This window comes from Hirundo rustica, chromosome 12, assembly GCF_015227805.2.
Source record: "Hirundo rustica isolate bHirRus1 chromosome 12, bHirRus1.pri.v3, whole genome shotgun sequence".
NCBI classification, from domain to species: Eukaryota; Metazoa; Chordata; class Aves; order Passeriformes; family Hirundinidae; genus Hirundo; species Hirundo rustica.
This window is the reverse complement of record NC_053461.1, coordinates 1,758,198-1,773,856: the sequence shown is the minus strand read 5'-3', so window position 1 is coordinate 1,773,856 and position 15,659 is coordinate 1,758,198. Positions and strand designations below refer to the sequence as shown.

The window sequence follows — 15,659 nt, the reverse complement described above, 5'->3', positions numbered from 1 at the left end:
TGACATTTGACAGTTTATGCTTTAGCAGTCTAGACAGAAAAGCAGGTTTCTCCAATACATGCCTGTCCTGTAACAGTGACAGCGCTTTAGGAATAATATTGTGATAGCATATTCAGATTGGTTTTGTGAAGAAATTACCACACTCTCTAGGTAGAAAAGAATGCTGTATTTGTTTTTCACATATCTCATGTTTAAATTAGAGAAGCAGAATTGCACAGTAAAATATGCAGCAGCTGGTGATAGAGGGTAGAAAGGGACAATGGGTTTTTCCATGCTGGCTGTAAAGCTGTCAGGAAGGCATGTGATCAATGTCAAGTCTCAAACATTCCTTTTTTTTCCCTCCCCTTGTCTGTGTCTCTTCAGATCAAGGCTGAAGTTACAGAAGATGTATATACTTCAAGGAAAAAACAGCATCAGACTATGATGCATTATTTCTGTGCATTAAATACTCTTCAGTACAAAAAGAAAATTTCTCTGCTGGAACCCTTGCTAGGATACATGCAAGCTCAGGTAATTTCAGATTCTGAAAGAAGATCTAAAAGTACCTCATGAAGTTTGATGTACTGAAATCCATTGCAAGCCCTCTTCTGCAGTCCAGGGAAGGAAAAGGAGAACAAGACCCTTCCATCCACCTCTCTGAGCTGCCACAGTGCTGCCCTGACCATGCCATTAGTTAGCACCCATGGTCATTGCCCACTCACTGCAGGAGTCTCTTCATGAGATGCCCTCACTGCCATCAGAAAGTCTTTTAGCAAAGTCTCAGTGACAAATATAATGGTTAATTTCCCCCCCAAACCCAGCTGGCTGGATTTGATGTAATGCCTAGATTTTCACTACTGGGCATTTGATTCCACTGAATGGAAGAGCTGATTAGAGCTTTCATGCAAGTCCACATAGAAGTGAACCTTCTCAGCAAGTAACATGGAGACAGTTAAATTCATTCCTATGGCAGCTGTTCTGAAATGAGATAATCATCAAAAGCCACATAACTATTGTTTTCAATCAAGGCTGTGGAAGAGCCAGAATGCTAAAAAACCATTCTGGTTTGGTTTTGCTTAATATTAATATTAAGTTCGTGATTGGTTTATTTGAGGATGGGTGGAAGAGAAAATACAACCATGGTAAGGTTATTTGGACAGACTTAATTTGTATTTTTTGAAGTATGTCATTAAGCGTGGGCTTTGGGGTTTTTTGCAAGTCAAGCTTTCCAGCATCTGGCACTGCTACAGTGACCTCAGTAGAAATTACCTTCAGCACACTGAAAGCTTTCCAAAGGCAAGAACTCTGGCTTTCTTTTGAAACTTTGCAGCTTGTATTTAAGAGCCAAGCTCTGTTTGTTTTGTGCAGTAAAGTAGTGCAGCCTGTTGCTTAGGTGGAGCTTTTTGCTGAATCTAAGAAACTGAAGGGCAGTGCCATGTCCCAGGGCTTCCTGTTCTGAGATATCTCATGGCTAACCTCAGTTCAGCTGTGGCAGATTTTCTGGCCCATTATGGACTACCCTGTGCTTAAAATAGATATTGTTAGTTCCCCATGGATGGCCCTGGATAAATCCTCAAGGGGTTTGTTCTCTCCTGTGTGCCCCAAATAACGCCCCCATAACAGTTAGCAGAATGGTGGGCTTGAAAAATGACAGAGAGACATTGGGAGTTTTTCCAGAGCAGTTCCTGTTGCTTCTGTATTTCCTCTGGGCAGCTCTGTTCATGTCCTTGTGACACAGATCCCACTGCAGTGCCAGCAGCAGCCTTCACCTGCAGCCACAAACACCCATTCTGCTTCTAGTAAGGGGCTTTGGTGGGAATGATGGATGAGAACACATTTCTCTGAGAAACTTTAACCTCCTGTGACTTCATCTGTTAATTGTTAGTTTCATTAATGACTAAATTCTCCCTTTTCCTCCTTTTTTTTCCTTAAAGATAAGTTTTTTTAAAATGGGTTCAGAAAATCTTACTGAGCAACTGGAAGAATTTTTGACCAATATTGGCACAAGCGTACAGAAGTAAGTTGGCTTTGTCGAATTTTGAACTTTTATCAAGATTCTTTCTTCTGTTTCTACCTATTAATACATTATCTTTGTTAATAACACATTTTTATCTTAGTGTTCGCAGGGAAATGGATTGTGAAGTAGAAAACATGCAACAAACTATAGAGGACTTGGAAGTAGCCAGTGATCCACTGTATTTGCCTGATCCTGATCCTGTAAAATTTCCTGCTCATAGGAATCTAACACGGAAAGCTGGCTATCTCAATACAAGAAAGTAAGAGTCACTTGTTATTTAAAAATTCCAGAGTATTTAATTTTGGGAAAGGAAAGCTAAAGAAGCTGGTTTTATTTTTTTTAAGGTGTTAGCTATGCTGATTTTATAAATTTAGTTGAGTAAGTCATGTAAGAACTATTCTGTTTCTTTCTTTGGACTTCTTCACCTAATTAGTATTAAATAGACTGTTATACTGACATAATGTCATTCATGTACAAAGTATAATTATCCTGATTTTAGTCTAATTTTGCCTGAATTTTCACAGTTTTTACAAAAAAAGTTTGAGAGTGTAATTTCTTTGCATCCTAACTCAGAAGTAACAAGATTCCATCTATCAGGATTGTTCTGGAAGTGTCTGTTAAAGCTTTGTGATTCAGGTGACTAAACAAAACATCATAATTTTGATCTAAACAAGGCAAAACACTCTGTTAATCAAAATACCTTTGGAAGGAGCTTCTGGATTCCATGCAGCAGTGGCTGGTTATCCACAGGAGGGAGCTGTGCCTCTAAGGAAGTCTAACAGCTGGTTTTCAGAGCTATTAAAAATAAATTGTAACATTTCAATTTTCTGACTGTAATTTATATAACAAGCTCAAAAAAAAAAAGTTGATTACTTCTGCAACAACAGTTAAACACTTACTGAATAAGGCGTGAATTTCTGTATTAGAACACAACTGCAGCAAGTAATATTATAGAGTGGGCAGAAAGGGAGGCTAACTGAGGACTTCTTTTTTATCTTTTAGTAAGACAGGACTGGTGTCTTCCAGTTGGGAGAGACAGTTTTACTTCACTCAAGGTGGAAATCTGATGAGCCAGGCAAGAGGTGATGTGGCTGGGGGACTTGTCATGGACATAGACAATTGCTCCGTGATGGCTGTGGACTGTGAGGACAGACGGTACTGTTTTCAGATAACATCTTTTGATGGCAAAAAGTGAGTGGTCTTACATTGCTGTTTTGTGTAAGAAATACTGCACTGTCTAATTAGGAAAAGAAAGATTTTGGACAGAAGTTAGCTTGATATATTTTGTGGATATTTCGAAGCAAAATCTGGGCTGTCCTTTTAATTGGGTAACGTATAGATTTTTGTTTATAAACTCTGTGATGCAGCTGAGTAGTATTTCAGAATAAGATTATCGGTTGACAATCACACATTACTGCATTTTGTCAATACTTAAGTATCACATTACATTAGAATTGTGTTGCTTTTCTGTTTCCTGTTGAAAGGAAAGCATAGGTCCCTCCCCACCCTAATTATATAATGCTGACTGCACTCAGCACAAATGCAATCTTCAGCCTATCATAACTTCTTGATTAGTGTGTAAATATGAAAATGTAATTTCCTGGCTGACTGTAGTTGTGAGGCATTTTAAATGCACAAAATGGTGTTTTTCATTCTCCTCTTTCAGGTCTTCAATCTTACAGGCAGAAAGTAAAAAAGATTATGAAGAGGTAAGTTTATAGGAGGTGTGCATGGAGCCCAGTGGTTGGTTTTCTGCTGCACAGAAAGAATACATCCCTAACCAGAGCTGGATGCTGCATATTTTTTTCTGTTTCTACTTATTAATAAATTATCTTTGTTAGTAACACCTCGTTTATCTTAGTGTTCTTGTTAATTTCCTCCTTCAGATAAAAGTTGAAAAGTGAGGAACAGCAGCAAATGGTTTTCCAGAGCAGAGAGAGAAAGCAGATTCTAGCTTGCAGATGCAAGAAATGAGCAAATTCCACAAAAGCCAAATTGAATTTTTATAATCTCTTGAGGAAACAATGTCATTTGCAGCACAGAATAAAGAACAGAGAACCCTGATGATTTTTTTTTTAATTCCTTAGAGTTGTGAGTTAAACTTTCTTTAGTTTAGTTTTAGTATGATTAAAAAAATTGTTGTGAGTAAAATCTGAAAGTGCAAAGTGCAGTATGCAGGCAGCAGTGAATTTAATGACAAGCTGGGTGTGCAGAAAATTTGGTTCCCTGAATTGACAAAGAAAGTAGAAAAAGTGCTGAAACTAGCAACTCTAGTATTCAATCAAGTTTGTTTAGAAAATATGACTAATTAATTTGTTTTCTTTTTTGTTCCTCTTTTTCAGTGGATATGCACCATCAACAACATATCTAAGCAGATATATCTAAGTGAAAACCCTGAGGTAACTTACTAAAATTTACAGTTATCAGTAATATTAAAACATTTATATTTATAGACTAAATTCATATTGATATAAACTTACATAACAATTTTTGCTTACTAAATTTGGGGAATTGGCCCAATAAAAACTTTTTTATACGTATCTATATATGAAGTGTGTCTTCATGGGTTTTAGTTCACAGTTGAGGGCTACATTTCTCAAATGAGATTTTTCTTTTTGTTTGCCTGGCTACATTCGCTTATTTTGCCAGACCTATCATTAGAACTTTTCTCTATTGCTCTTATCTCTAGCAGCTATCTTTGTTTCTCTATTTATTAACATTGGCAGTATTGTAAGGCCAATGTGTTCATTTAAATTGAGAAAGTTAACATCAGGATATGTGTTAGAAGAAGATGCTTGCAGGTGTGTTGGCGAAAATTTAAGAACGCAAGATTTTCACGAAGGGTCAAGTTTATAATTTCTCCCAGTTGCATATAAATAAAATCTGAGAGTTTGAGGAAAAAACGGTTTTCAGTTCTTTTCTCCTGTCTGTGCTGCAGGAAATTGCTGCCCGTGTGAACCAGTCAGCTCTGGAGGCTGTCACTCCTTCTCCTTGTTTTCAGCAGAGGCACGAGAGCATGAGGCCAGCAGTGTAAGTGAAGAACCCGGAGGGCATTCCAGGTGCACGTACCAAAACAGAATCCTGAATCAAGGTCCAGGGGGAAACAAAAAGCCTAACAAAACTACAGAGCTTTCTGTGAGCAGAACTAAATCTTTGATAGGCCAGAAGAAAATTTCCTGAACACACCTTTCACTGCTGAAGCCCTGTTGTGCATCCATTGTTAGAAGTAATCCCAGTGCCAGCTGGTGGACACTTTGGTTGGTTCCATCATATCTGTTCTGTTGTGTGATTGTATGATGAGATTTTTCTTCACGTGTCCAACTCCTGGAAGCAGACCTCAGATTGTATTATACTTAATATGTGATTTTATATTAATGTTAAAAAAATCTGATGCAATTATTAATGGAAGTAGCAACTTTAACTTAAATTTGACTAGGTACATAGATTTGTTTGCTATACCCCAATCTTCAGGTTTTTAGTTTTTGTTTTATTTTTCATCTAAGTTCTGGACTATTGTACTGGTGTCCCAAATGGTTTGATTTATTATCAACCAACCTGGACTCACATACCCTACCTTTGCCTTTTTGTTGTAGGCAATCTCGTCCTCCTGCAGCTCGCACCAGCAGCACGGGGTCCCTGGGATCGGACTCCGCAGCGCTCTCAGCACTTGCTTTGGATTCCCTTGTTGCCCCTGACACTCCGATCCAATTTGACATCATATCTCCAGTCAGTGAAGATCTGCCCGGCCAAGCAAAAGCATCAGGGCAATCAGGCAGGTAGGAAAAGCAGAGAGAAGGAAAAAAAATCCCTGAAGTTAATGTTACTAATTCAAAGACAAACAAGAAATCCAGATTTAAGATGCAGCTCCAGCACACACATTGCCTTTTCCATGACTGATGTTACACATTTTGCAGTGGCCAGCGAAGCAAAACGATTTGTTAAGCTGTTAAATGGAATTGTAAAAAAAAGGCTTAATTACATCACTAGAGTCAAGGTGTAGTTTTCTATTTTGCAGCAGCTTTTCTTGCTTTAACAGCCTATGCTTTTATTTTTTGATTTATTTTAAACTTTTGGTTTCATGAAGTATTTTCCTTTCCTATTGCTTGCTCACCCAGCAGCTTGGGTTATTTCCTCTTGGAAACTCAAGAGAAATTTGGTAGCCCTGCCTCCAGGTGATGATGGCATACGATGACACTCTTCTTAAGATAAAAGGTGAGTGAAAATGGTCTAGGCTTCTAGAGTAATTTCACATACAGACAAGTTAAAACCATCTAAGAGTTCATCCAAAACATAAAAACATTTTCTCCTGCTTGTTATATTTGAGTGGGAGATGTACTAAAAACCAAAGACCTGTAAATGATCACTGCATTTCTAGAGCTATATCTATAGAATTCAGATATTAAAATGTACTTGCAGATCCAGCTGCTCTTAACAACTACTAAAACAGCCAAAGAGATGAAAACTAATTTATGTGACTCTTGTCACAAAAATGTGTTACGTCCTCCTGCCTCTAGGAAAACATTTGAATTTTGAATTGCATCTCACAGATGTAAGAGTTGAAATTACATATACACAACTTTTTTTTTTTTTTCCTTTTTTCAACTGTTTACATTGTTTTTTGGTATAGCAGGATAAGCAAGTGGCCAGCTAGATCCTTCGGAATACACTGATTTAAAATATACTTGAATTGTATTGCAGGAAGTGGAAAGTTTAGGACAGCTGCATTTTCAGTTCCTGCGGTAGCCTGGTCTGGCTCACGTGGTCAGAGCAGGGTGCCAGTAACACCCAGGCTGTGGCTGCACTCCCTGGATGGAGCCATCCACTGGAGACTTGCACTCAGTGATCCTTGCGGGTCCCTTCCAACTCAGAATATTCTGTGATGTCATCAGTTACAATTCTAGTCCAGAAAATAATATTTTTCGTAGTATAAATGATAAGAGTTGAGCTCAGTTTTTTTAATTAATTGTCGCCTTCAATAAAGAACTGCCGTGTTTATACAGATAGGCAACATGTTTGTTACTAAAAAATAAGTACTTTCCTTGGTTTCTGATACTGATGACATGTATTTAAATTTTATTTTTACCTTTTGAGAGATCCTGTGAGATGTTGCATTTACTGTTCCCGTTTAATATTAAATGACAAAAAAAGTCTGAGCAATAGAAGATGCTAGTAGAAAGAATTTGCTTTCACTGTAATTACACAGGTCAGCATTTAATGGGATGGTTCTTGATTGAGTCCATGTTATCTAAGCATTGTAGCGATACCATCTTGGCTTCAATCTACAAAAATTTTATTACTTTAAACCAGATACCTCTTCTTTAGAACATGTCTGATAATTGATAAAATAAACTGGCAGTGAGTATGTGTAACTGAACAATTTTTTTTTCTCATAGTTCTGGAATTTGCTTTTAATACACTAACTGTTGAGGTGACACTTACATTAATCCCACAAAAAAACTAATTTGAGCTATATTGAATCCTTGCCAATAGCTTTTCAGCTACCAGTCAGCCAAAGAGAAGGGGTAATTTCCTCTACAAATTCTAAATAGAATGTCCCTATTTCCTGTGCTCACTCCTTTACTGTTTTTGAAAAATGCAGACTTGGAAGCCTAGAGTATTTTCACTTTTCTCTGTAACTGATAGTAATTCTGTCTCTGAGAGCCAGAAACAGCCACATTTCTCTTGACCCTCTAGGAGTAAAACCCCAGTGATGTTTTGAGAAAGCTGCATTTGAAACAAACCCAGGGGCTTCTCTTGAGTAAGTAATTCAACACCTTGACAGTGATGAGAGGTCGGTGCTCCTATGGAGTACTGAAAGGGCCTGGATTTTGGCTGTGCTTCCTGAAGCTGTTCTGTGAAATTTCATCCCCTAAAACTACACCTTTTCAAACATTACCAAGGTTTTGGTTTGGGCTTAATTCAAATGTTTAAAAAAAAAAAAAAAAAGCAAAACTTTCTATGGCAGCAATAGGACAATACTACCTGGTATTTTCCACATAATGTGCATCCTCACGTATGTCTCACTCCTGATGAAATTGCTTTTCCTGTTGATTCACAACTCATTATTGCTCCAGATTACAAGTCTGTGAACTCACTACATGTTGGTATTTGATGCAGCATGAGGCTACTGCACTGTATCCATGAATGGTTCCTGTAATCTGACTCCTGCTTTAATGTTTTCATCTTTTAATAGACGCACAAACCCATTTGGTGAATCTGGAGGCTCGAAACCTGAAACAGAAGGTAAAACAAAAATTTCATTTCAATGCAAAATAAAAAGAAATTTTGACAATTATAGTTCTTTTTTCAAGTCTAGCTTCTCTCTTCTAATTTAACACCAGTTTTGAAATGCTTAATTACATTGCAAGGTATTTGATAAGTTAAATTACTGTCTGAAAATCTTCTGTAAAAATGATTCATTGCCTCTTTCGTATTCATTAAGCAAATAAAAAGATGTGTGATGTGCTTTGTAGTAACTGCACCTCTAATTGCTAAGTAGGAACAATCTCTTTCCAAGTCAGGAAGAGTTCGGAGTTTTCCTGACTGCAGTCCACCTTTGGTTTGAATGGGAAACCCACAATGGAGTTCGTTTTTTTCAATAATTTTCTTTCTTCTTAGATTCAATTCTTCATCAGTTATTTATTGTGAGATTTCTTGGCTCTATGGAAGTCAAGTCTGATGAAAGCCCAGATGTGGTTTATGAAACAATGCGTCAAATCCTCGCAGCTCGCGCCATCCATAACGTTTTCAGGATGACAGAATCACACTTGTTAGTCACTTGTGACTGTTTAAAGTAAGTTTGCTTCCTGACTTCTAGTGATGTTTATTCACAGAATGATCTTCTTTCACTTTGGTAAAATCTACTTTCTGATTTGTTTTTAAAAACAAATTTTTAGGTTAATTGATCCACAGACACAAGTTACAAGACTACAAGTAAGTAACTTTCCATTTTAAGATAAATATCCAGCAATGTAATTATTTTACTTTAAAAATATTACTATTAGGTGATAATCACCAATAGCATGAGATTTCCAGCCAGATTTCCAGTGCTATTAAGAGACCAATGCAGACATTTAGAAACACTTGGAAATCAGGTTTAGGGGAGTGATTTCAATAGGTCAAATTGGCTTTTGATACTGCTTTTCTCCTGTTATCTGAGAGGGTGAAATAGTAAAGAGGGAACATTAATGATGGAGTCACATTAGTTCTGAAGTCCAAGAGGGTTTGTTTGCTGTTTGGTTTCTCTGTTTTGTTTTGGGGTTTTGTTTTTTATGCATAATTGCCTTGAGGGTTGAATGGTTTCTGGTTAGATTTCTTGTTTTTCTACTTCTTTATAAAAAATGCACTTGAAAGGAGTAAGTGGAATTCTTCTTAGGGTATCAAATAAGGCCAGCTTAATTCTTTAGTAATAGCAGTCTTTATTCTTCATATTTCAAAACTATTCCCTTTTTATGCCTAATTATGGTCTGTCATTTGTTTTTTTGTGTTTGTGTTTTTAAAAACATATCTGATTTGTATGGGTTGGGTTGATTTTTTTTTTTTTTTTTTTTCCCTTGCTTATATAAATTGCTCAGGAGAGCTGAGCTATTATCAGCAAAGGTTTTTGAGAAGTAGTGCCTTTACATGGAACTAAATATTCAAAGCTTAATCACAAATGTAACTATAATGAATGATTAAAACAAAACAGGAGTGTATCCACTTTTAGGAAGATGACTGAATCACACTGCAAATGTCCCTTTTTCTTACATTTGCTTGTCATTGGAATAATTTTGTCCATGCTGTCTGATCTGTTCGTGTTTCATAATTACAGCTGGTTGGGTAACTTCTCGTGCCGTGGTTGTGCATTAATTAATGTGCAGCGTACTGAAAGCTCGTGTAGGAAGTATCTGAAATCAGTTTTAACCTGTGTGTATGTGATCCTTTTGGCAGTTTCCTTTGCCCAATGTAGTGCTGTACGCTACACACCAGGAGAATAAGCGCTTGTTTGGATTTGTGCTTAGAACCTCAGGAGGGAGAGTGGAGAGCCGCCAGACCTCCATCTGCTACATATTTGAATCAAATAATGAAGGGGAAAAGGTATTGGTGATGGTTGTGACTTGTATCAGTTGTGAATATGGATTCCAAGATGCTAGATCCATTCAAGCTGTCTGAGGCACTTATGTACTGAAAAAGTTAAACCTGTCATTTTAAGTGCCTGCAAATGCTTTAATGTGGTGGTGTATCTAATTTGGGATGCTGGCTTAAATTTAAAGACATTTTTAATTGTTTCCTACCTGTTTTGTGTTTAGATTTGTGACTCTGTTGGACTGGCCAAACAGATAGCTTTTCATGCAGAACTGGTAAGAACCTTTTTGGGGCAAAGGATGCTTGGGAATGGAAGGAAGGGGGTACATTTAATATGTGTAATAGATTGTATTCTGCAAGATGCTTCTAGATGCAGCAATACTGTTGTGTATTTTAAGGGTTTTTTTCCTAGAATTTAAATTCAAATGAAAAGACCGTAGAACAATATTCAATATAGGATTAATTTTGGTACTTTTAACAACCATACCGGTCCTTTAAAAGCAGAATAATCAAAGCAGTGATGTCACAGTCTTGAGCAAGCTCATATCAATCAGTAGTGTCTCAAACATCTCAGGCTGTTGTTACTGACTTTATTTACATTTTTACCCTTTAGGATCGAAAAGCCTCAGAAAAGCAGAAAGAAATAGATAGAGTCAAAGAGAAACAGCAAAAAGAACTGAATAAACAAAAGCAAATTGAGAAGGTACCTGTGTGTTATTTCTTAATATTAGTTTTTTTTCTACTTACTTTCTTTTGCAGTTTTGTCCAAAGCTGTCCGCTGATAGTATTGACAGATCATTTAAAAATCGTAATAATGGTATCCAGTGTCCACTGCAGATGGTTTTAAGGATAATTCTCTTTTTCTGATTTCCCAACTTAGGACTTGGAGGAGCAGAGCCGGTTGATAGCAGCTTCCAGCAGATCCAACCAGAGCAGCACGGAAGGACAGTTTGTAGTTGTTAGCAGCAGCCAGTCAGAAGACAGTGATTTAGGAGAAGATGGGAAGAAGAAGAGAGAATCTGAAGCCTAAGGGTGTCTGCTTCATTAAAATTGGAGTCATGAATATATCTGGTGAAATGGCACAAGTTCTACAAGAGGTGCAGTATAGGTGGAAGGTCTGTCGTGTTTTTATAAAAAAGACTTCACAATGTATAAACCCTATTATGCCTTGATTTTTTTCTTTCCCAGTTAAGTGATTTCCATTTCCTGTCAGTGTAATTTCTCTTGTATGCCAGATGAAGCAGAGTGATGCTGCCATGGTTATTACAGACATGTTTTCTCAAGGCTTCTCTGCAGTATGGGAAAAAATGGGGGGGTTTTCCCCACTTACCTCTGCACTTGACTGCTTTGGAAGCAAAACAGAAAACTCATTGGCCTTCAGCAGTAACATTGAAATTTGTCCTTTATACTGCAGTATGGAGAACAACTTGCTGGAAACAAAAGTGGATGTCCAAATAAGACAGTGCTAAGCTTTACCCAGTTTGTTGCACATACATGTTCTTAGATTTAGAAAGAAGGATCCCTGTTAACAACAGTGAGATGTGCAGTAGTTCTAAGCAGAAGGATCTTTTTTGTTTCATTTTGCATGGTATGATACTGTCTTGATTTTTTTTTTTTTTTTTGGTGAATACAATGCCAAAAAACTTCTTTCAACAGGAGAAAAAGATACTGTCAGACCTAGGTAAGAGCTGATGGGATGCAGTTCAACTTTGCTGCATGAGGAAAGGCATTCCTCATCAAATTTTAAGAGTAATGTATATAGCCTTGTAGCACAAGTGCCATGTTCTTGGTTTTTCCCCAGTACTTGGAATAGAAAGCTGTAAACCTTTGAGTTCATTTTTATAAAACATACTTAAGAGTTGCAGGAACATCTTGAATTCCATCATATGAAGAATCTTCTGCATATGTAAATGCCTTGCTGTTAGCATACTACGTCTACTGGAAATGAGTTGAAGCTCTTTAGTCCTTTTGTGATTTTGTGAACAGAATTTACCGGTTCTGAATTAAGAGATGACACTAATCCTACATCCTAGAGTCAGTTCTGGAAAGCATTTTTCAAAGTGGTGTCTGTTTACAGCTTGTAATCTGCGCTCCATATTCCATACCCTGTGTAATATTTATTTTGTATAGTATTAGATGTGCGTTCACCTTTTGATCCAGAAGAGAAATCTTGTTTGAAGAGAAATATTTATTTTTGCACTAATTACTATAAATATTAAAATCCAGAGGAATAGAAGATAGCTCTCTAATAGTGGCAAATAACAGGATATGTAGAGAGAAAAGAATATACTTATATTCCAAGTTATAATATAACAGTTAAGAGTAATTTACAGTTCATTGCAGGGCATTTCTGGTGTTCAGGAATGGAAGCAATTTTCAGAGTATCTCCTCAGAAGCTGGTGGTAGCCTAGCCCTTCCTAGCTGGAATTGCTCAGTGGTGATAAAGTAAATGAGGAATCTCAGGTTGTGTCTGCTGGATGGCTGCGGGTGCACAGAGGGCTCTTCTCACTCGTGAGAGTGCCCTGCATTGGCCAGAGGTGGCAGCTTCCTCCTGCCCTTGGTGCTGGAGCTGTGACTTTGTGTGCAGGAGGTGGTGGCCTCAGCTGCTGTGATGTGACAGGAGAGCAGGGCAGCAGTGCCCGCCCTCACAGCCCTGCGCAGGGGCAGCTGCAGCTGGTGACGCTCTGGGCAGCTTGAGCAGCCACCAAAGAAGGAGGAAGGGAGGCTGAGGAACAGAAAGCCGCCAGGTTCTCTTCCTGAGTTAAGTTACCAGGTGGTGTTCCAGTGCATTTTTCATCCCCAGAGTAGCCAGTCACTTGTAGAAATATCTGCTTTTGCTGTTGCCCAGTTGGGTCACACAGTATTGCCCTGTGGCTGAATTTGGCTGGCACAGTGCCACATGGACCACACCAACCTGAGGCTTCTTTTAACAGACAGTGGCATTTTTATTTCATATTCAGGCTTCCATTCTTAGCTTCCATTTTTAAGAGACTGTTTTTATTCTTGCCAACAAAAAATGTGCAGAGAGGCACCAAATCAATTTTTTTCCCTTTTTGTGCTTAAATCAAGGCTTACAGAGAGTGGCAAGGCAGCTTGTCTCTGCAAATTACTCCGATTCATATTTGTTTGTTTGTGTTTGCTTGTTTTTATTTACCGATGATTGTTTTCTATCAAATAATATCACAGGGTAGCTCAAGGTTACTGTGTCTTACTTGTATCTTTCTCAAGTATTTACTGAGGATGAAGCAGTTTGAAAGCAGCACAGGGAGCCGATGAAAACAGTGATCTCCAGTGTCTAGAATCCAGTCCTTGGCTTCTCAGAGAAGGACTGACTGCACACTCCAGAGGGAGGACAAACAATAGACAAGCACTATCATGAAAAAGCATTTCTGATGTGCAGCCTGGTTTGCGTTAGCCTCTTTGAAGAAACGTCAGGAAATGGAATTACTGTATTTTTCTGAAAAACAACCATTACTCGTATAGATATAAATCTGCAAAGATGAGGAAGAAAGGCTAATAAAGTTGGCAGGTGAATTTACTGTCAAATGGGACTTTCTGGATTGAGCAGTAAATATGAGAATTATTCCATTTGCTTTTCATGCGTTCCATCTATGCCATTAAATGAAGCTTTCTAAAACAGAGTAGGAGTGAAGTATATTTCACTTATGTTGGGTGATTCTCATATTAACCACTAAAAGATTGATATGCATAAATGAAATGTAGGGATTGTTTGTTTGCGTATTTAGGGGAGTTTCACTGGTGTAAAATGAGTAAGAAGATAGAAAAGCATCTGGGATAAAGGTAAAAGTTGCAAGAGCAAAGGGCATGTCAGCAGAGCTGGGGAAGTCAGACAGGAATGGTGATTGAGTTAGCAGGAGGGTGAGAATTACTGAGCTTGGCCTAGGGAGGAACACACAGGTTGTAATTAAAACTATCTCAAGGCAAAAACAGGTGCTGAGGTTTTATCCATGCCCTTCTTCCCAAAAGGAAAAGCTTTGGTACCATTTTTCCTCTAAGGTTTAGAACTACTTCATTAGAAAACATCTTTGTTGAAAAAAAAAAAATCAGAATGATGCTTGGCATTTTCCTTGAGAGTATATAACTTTCAGTGGGAATACCTCAGGGTGTGCTGGGAACTGCTGTGGCAGGATTTCACCACCAGAGTATTTTATTATTGTAACTAAACTATAGATGGTTTCCTTTCCTGGTTTACAGGAGATTAAATAAACTAACCTGTTTATTATTTCCTATTGCCTTTTATTCACAAACTGATCTTTCAAGCACTGATCTTTCAGCTGAAGCTGTAGTTTGCTTCTTGTGCATCTACTATTACTCAAGTCCACCATTTTGAAGTGACTTCATGTAGGTACTGAATTGGCAGTGTTGTTCAGGACTAACCTGTTATGTTGCTAATTGCAGCCTCATACTTACTGCCGAATTTTATCCCTTAAGTAAGAGGATATGAAGCTTGTTACACTGTGTAGATTTACACACTGCAGACCAAGGCAGTCTTGCTGTCAGCTGTTTCAAGCTACATACATTTCTTAATGTATGTAATGGCATGAATATACAAATATAGCAGGTGTGCTTATGGGTATGCATTTTATTCCATTACAGATGATAGCTGGAACTTTTCTGTGGCCACTGCTAGATTTGGCCAAGTCTGAACCAGAGGACAAGGTCCAGGTCATGTAGTGAAAAGTCAGCTGCATGTCACAGTCTTACTTCCTTAATCTGTTTGAGTTTGAAATCGTATCAAGACAATTTATTGTCTTACAGTAAAGTAATATCTGAGAGTTAAGAAGCTCTGTCAGATTTCCTCTGTATATGGATGTAAACCCAGAGTTGAAAATTGTGAAACAGCTGAAGCTATTTATGAAGCTGTAATTTATGTACGTGGATATAAGGAAATAAATTTGTCTGTTTAAGGTAAATTCTGTCTATGCTTAAGGTAAGTTCTGATTAATTAGTTGCACAGCATTGGGACAAGCCAATGGTGAAAACTATGCTACAATATATAGTCTCCTATTATTTAGGAAATAGTTCATCTATAGAAAGGAAACTGCCACCGCTTCGTGAATTTAGTAGAGATATTATCTAGTGTAACAGCAAAAGCTGATACTTTATATTCTTTCTTTTTCTCTATATTACAAAAATTCTTGTGAGTTAATTAGCCCCCAAGGCTTTTTATTTTAATTTAGCACTAAGTTGACTTTTTTCCCTGCCAAAGTGGTATCTGAGTTGTCATGACAAGAGTAAGTCAGTGTATCTTTGTGAATGCACTTGTATTCCTAATGAAGTCTATATTGCAAGCTACAGATTTTGTACAATCTTTCTGGTCATTTTTATAATAGAGTGGAGTGGTCAAATTCTTACGATGGTGTTCTGGATTGGTCCTGTTCTGGTGAAGTGTAAGTGATTTTTGCAGTGTTTGAGACTGACTTGCACACTTTCCCTGAATAGCTGTATTAAGAACAACCAGCAGCTTATTTATGTCAGCTCTGATTGTTGTGTCTTAGTCTTGGAAACATGGATAGTAACCCTATTGTGCCAGGGCTCCAAGTCAGCATTTTATATTTTAAATAAAAGCTTAACCGTA

General features: G+C 37.7%; 2 protein-coding genes across 3 annotated transcripts in view; one reads left to right on the top strand and one right to left on the bottom strand.

The window, feature by feature from the left end:
- Window positions 1–5,315, bottom strand: part of HESX1 (HESX homeobox 1) — a 20,770-nt gene extending 15,455 nt beyond the window's left edge. Inside the window, exons 1-2 of the mRNA XM_040076219.2 lie at window positions 5,183–5,315; window positions 2,697–2,791 (exon numbers count right to left, since the gene is read on the bottom strand). The gene's annotated coding sequence lies outside the window, so the exon portion shown is untranslated. The remainder of the gene's footprint in view (window positions 1–2,696; window positions 2,792–5,182) is intronic.
- The window catches only part of APPL1 (adaptor protein, phosphotyrosine interacting with PH domain and leucine zipper 1), a 24,089-nt gene extending 8,430 nt beyond the window's left edge, over window positions 1–15,659 (top strand). For both annotated transcript variants that reach the window (XM_040076211.1, XM_040076212.1), the window contains 15 exons: window positions 364–510; window positions 1,914–1,996; window positions 2,097–2,255; window positions 2,999–3,187; window positions 3,663–3,705; window positions 4,339–4,395; window positions 4,935–5,026; window positions 5,590–5,772; window positions 8,190–8,239; window positions 8,615–8,789; window positions 8,893–8,929; window positions 9,926–10,072; window positions 10,285–10,335; window positions 10,674–10,763; window positions 10,941–15,659. In XM_040076211.1, coding sequence (XP_039932145.1) covers window positions 364–510; window positions 1,914–1,996; window positions 2,097–2,255; window positions 2,999–3,187; window positions 3,663–3,705; window positions 4,339–4,395; window positions 4,935–5,026; window positions 5,590–5,772; window positions 8,190–8,239; window positions 8,615–8,789; window positions 8,893–8,929; window positions 9,926–10,072; window positions 10,285–10,335; window positions 10,674–10,763; window positions 10,941–11,090 — 1,653 coding nt within the window. In that variant the 3' untranslated portion in view covers window positions 11,091–15,659. The remainder of the gene's footprint in view (window positions 1–363; window positions 511–1,913; window positions 1,997–2,096; window positions 2,256–2,998; window positions 3,188–3,662; window positions 3,706–4,338; window positions 4,396–4,934; window positions 5,027–5,589; window positions 5,773–8,189; window positions 8,240–8,614; window positions 8,790–8,892; window positions 8,930–9,925; window positions 10,073–10,284; window positions 10,336–10,673; window positions 10,764–10,940) is intronic.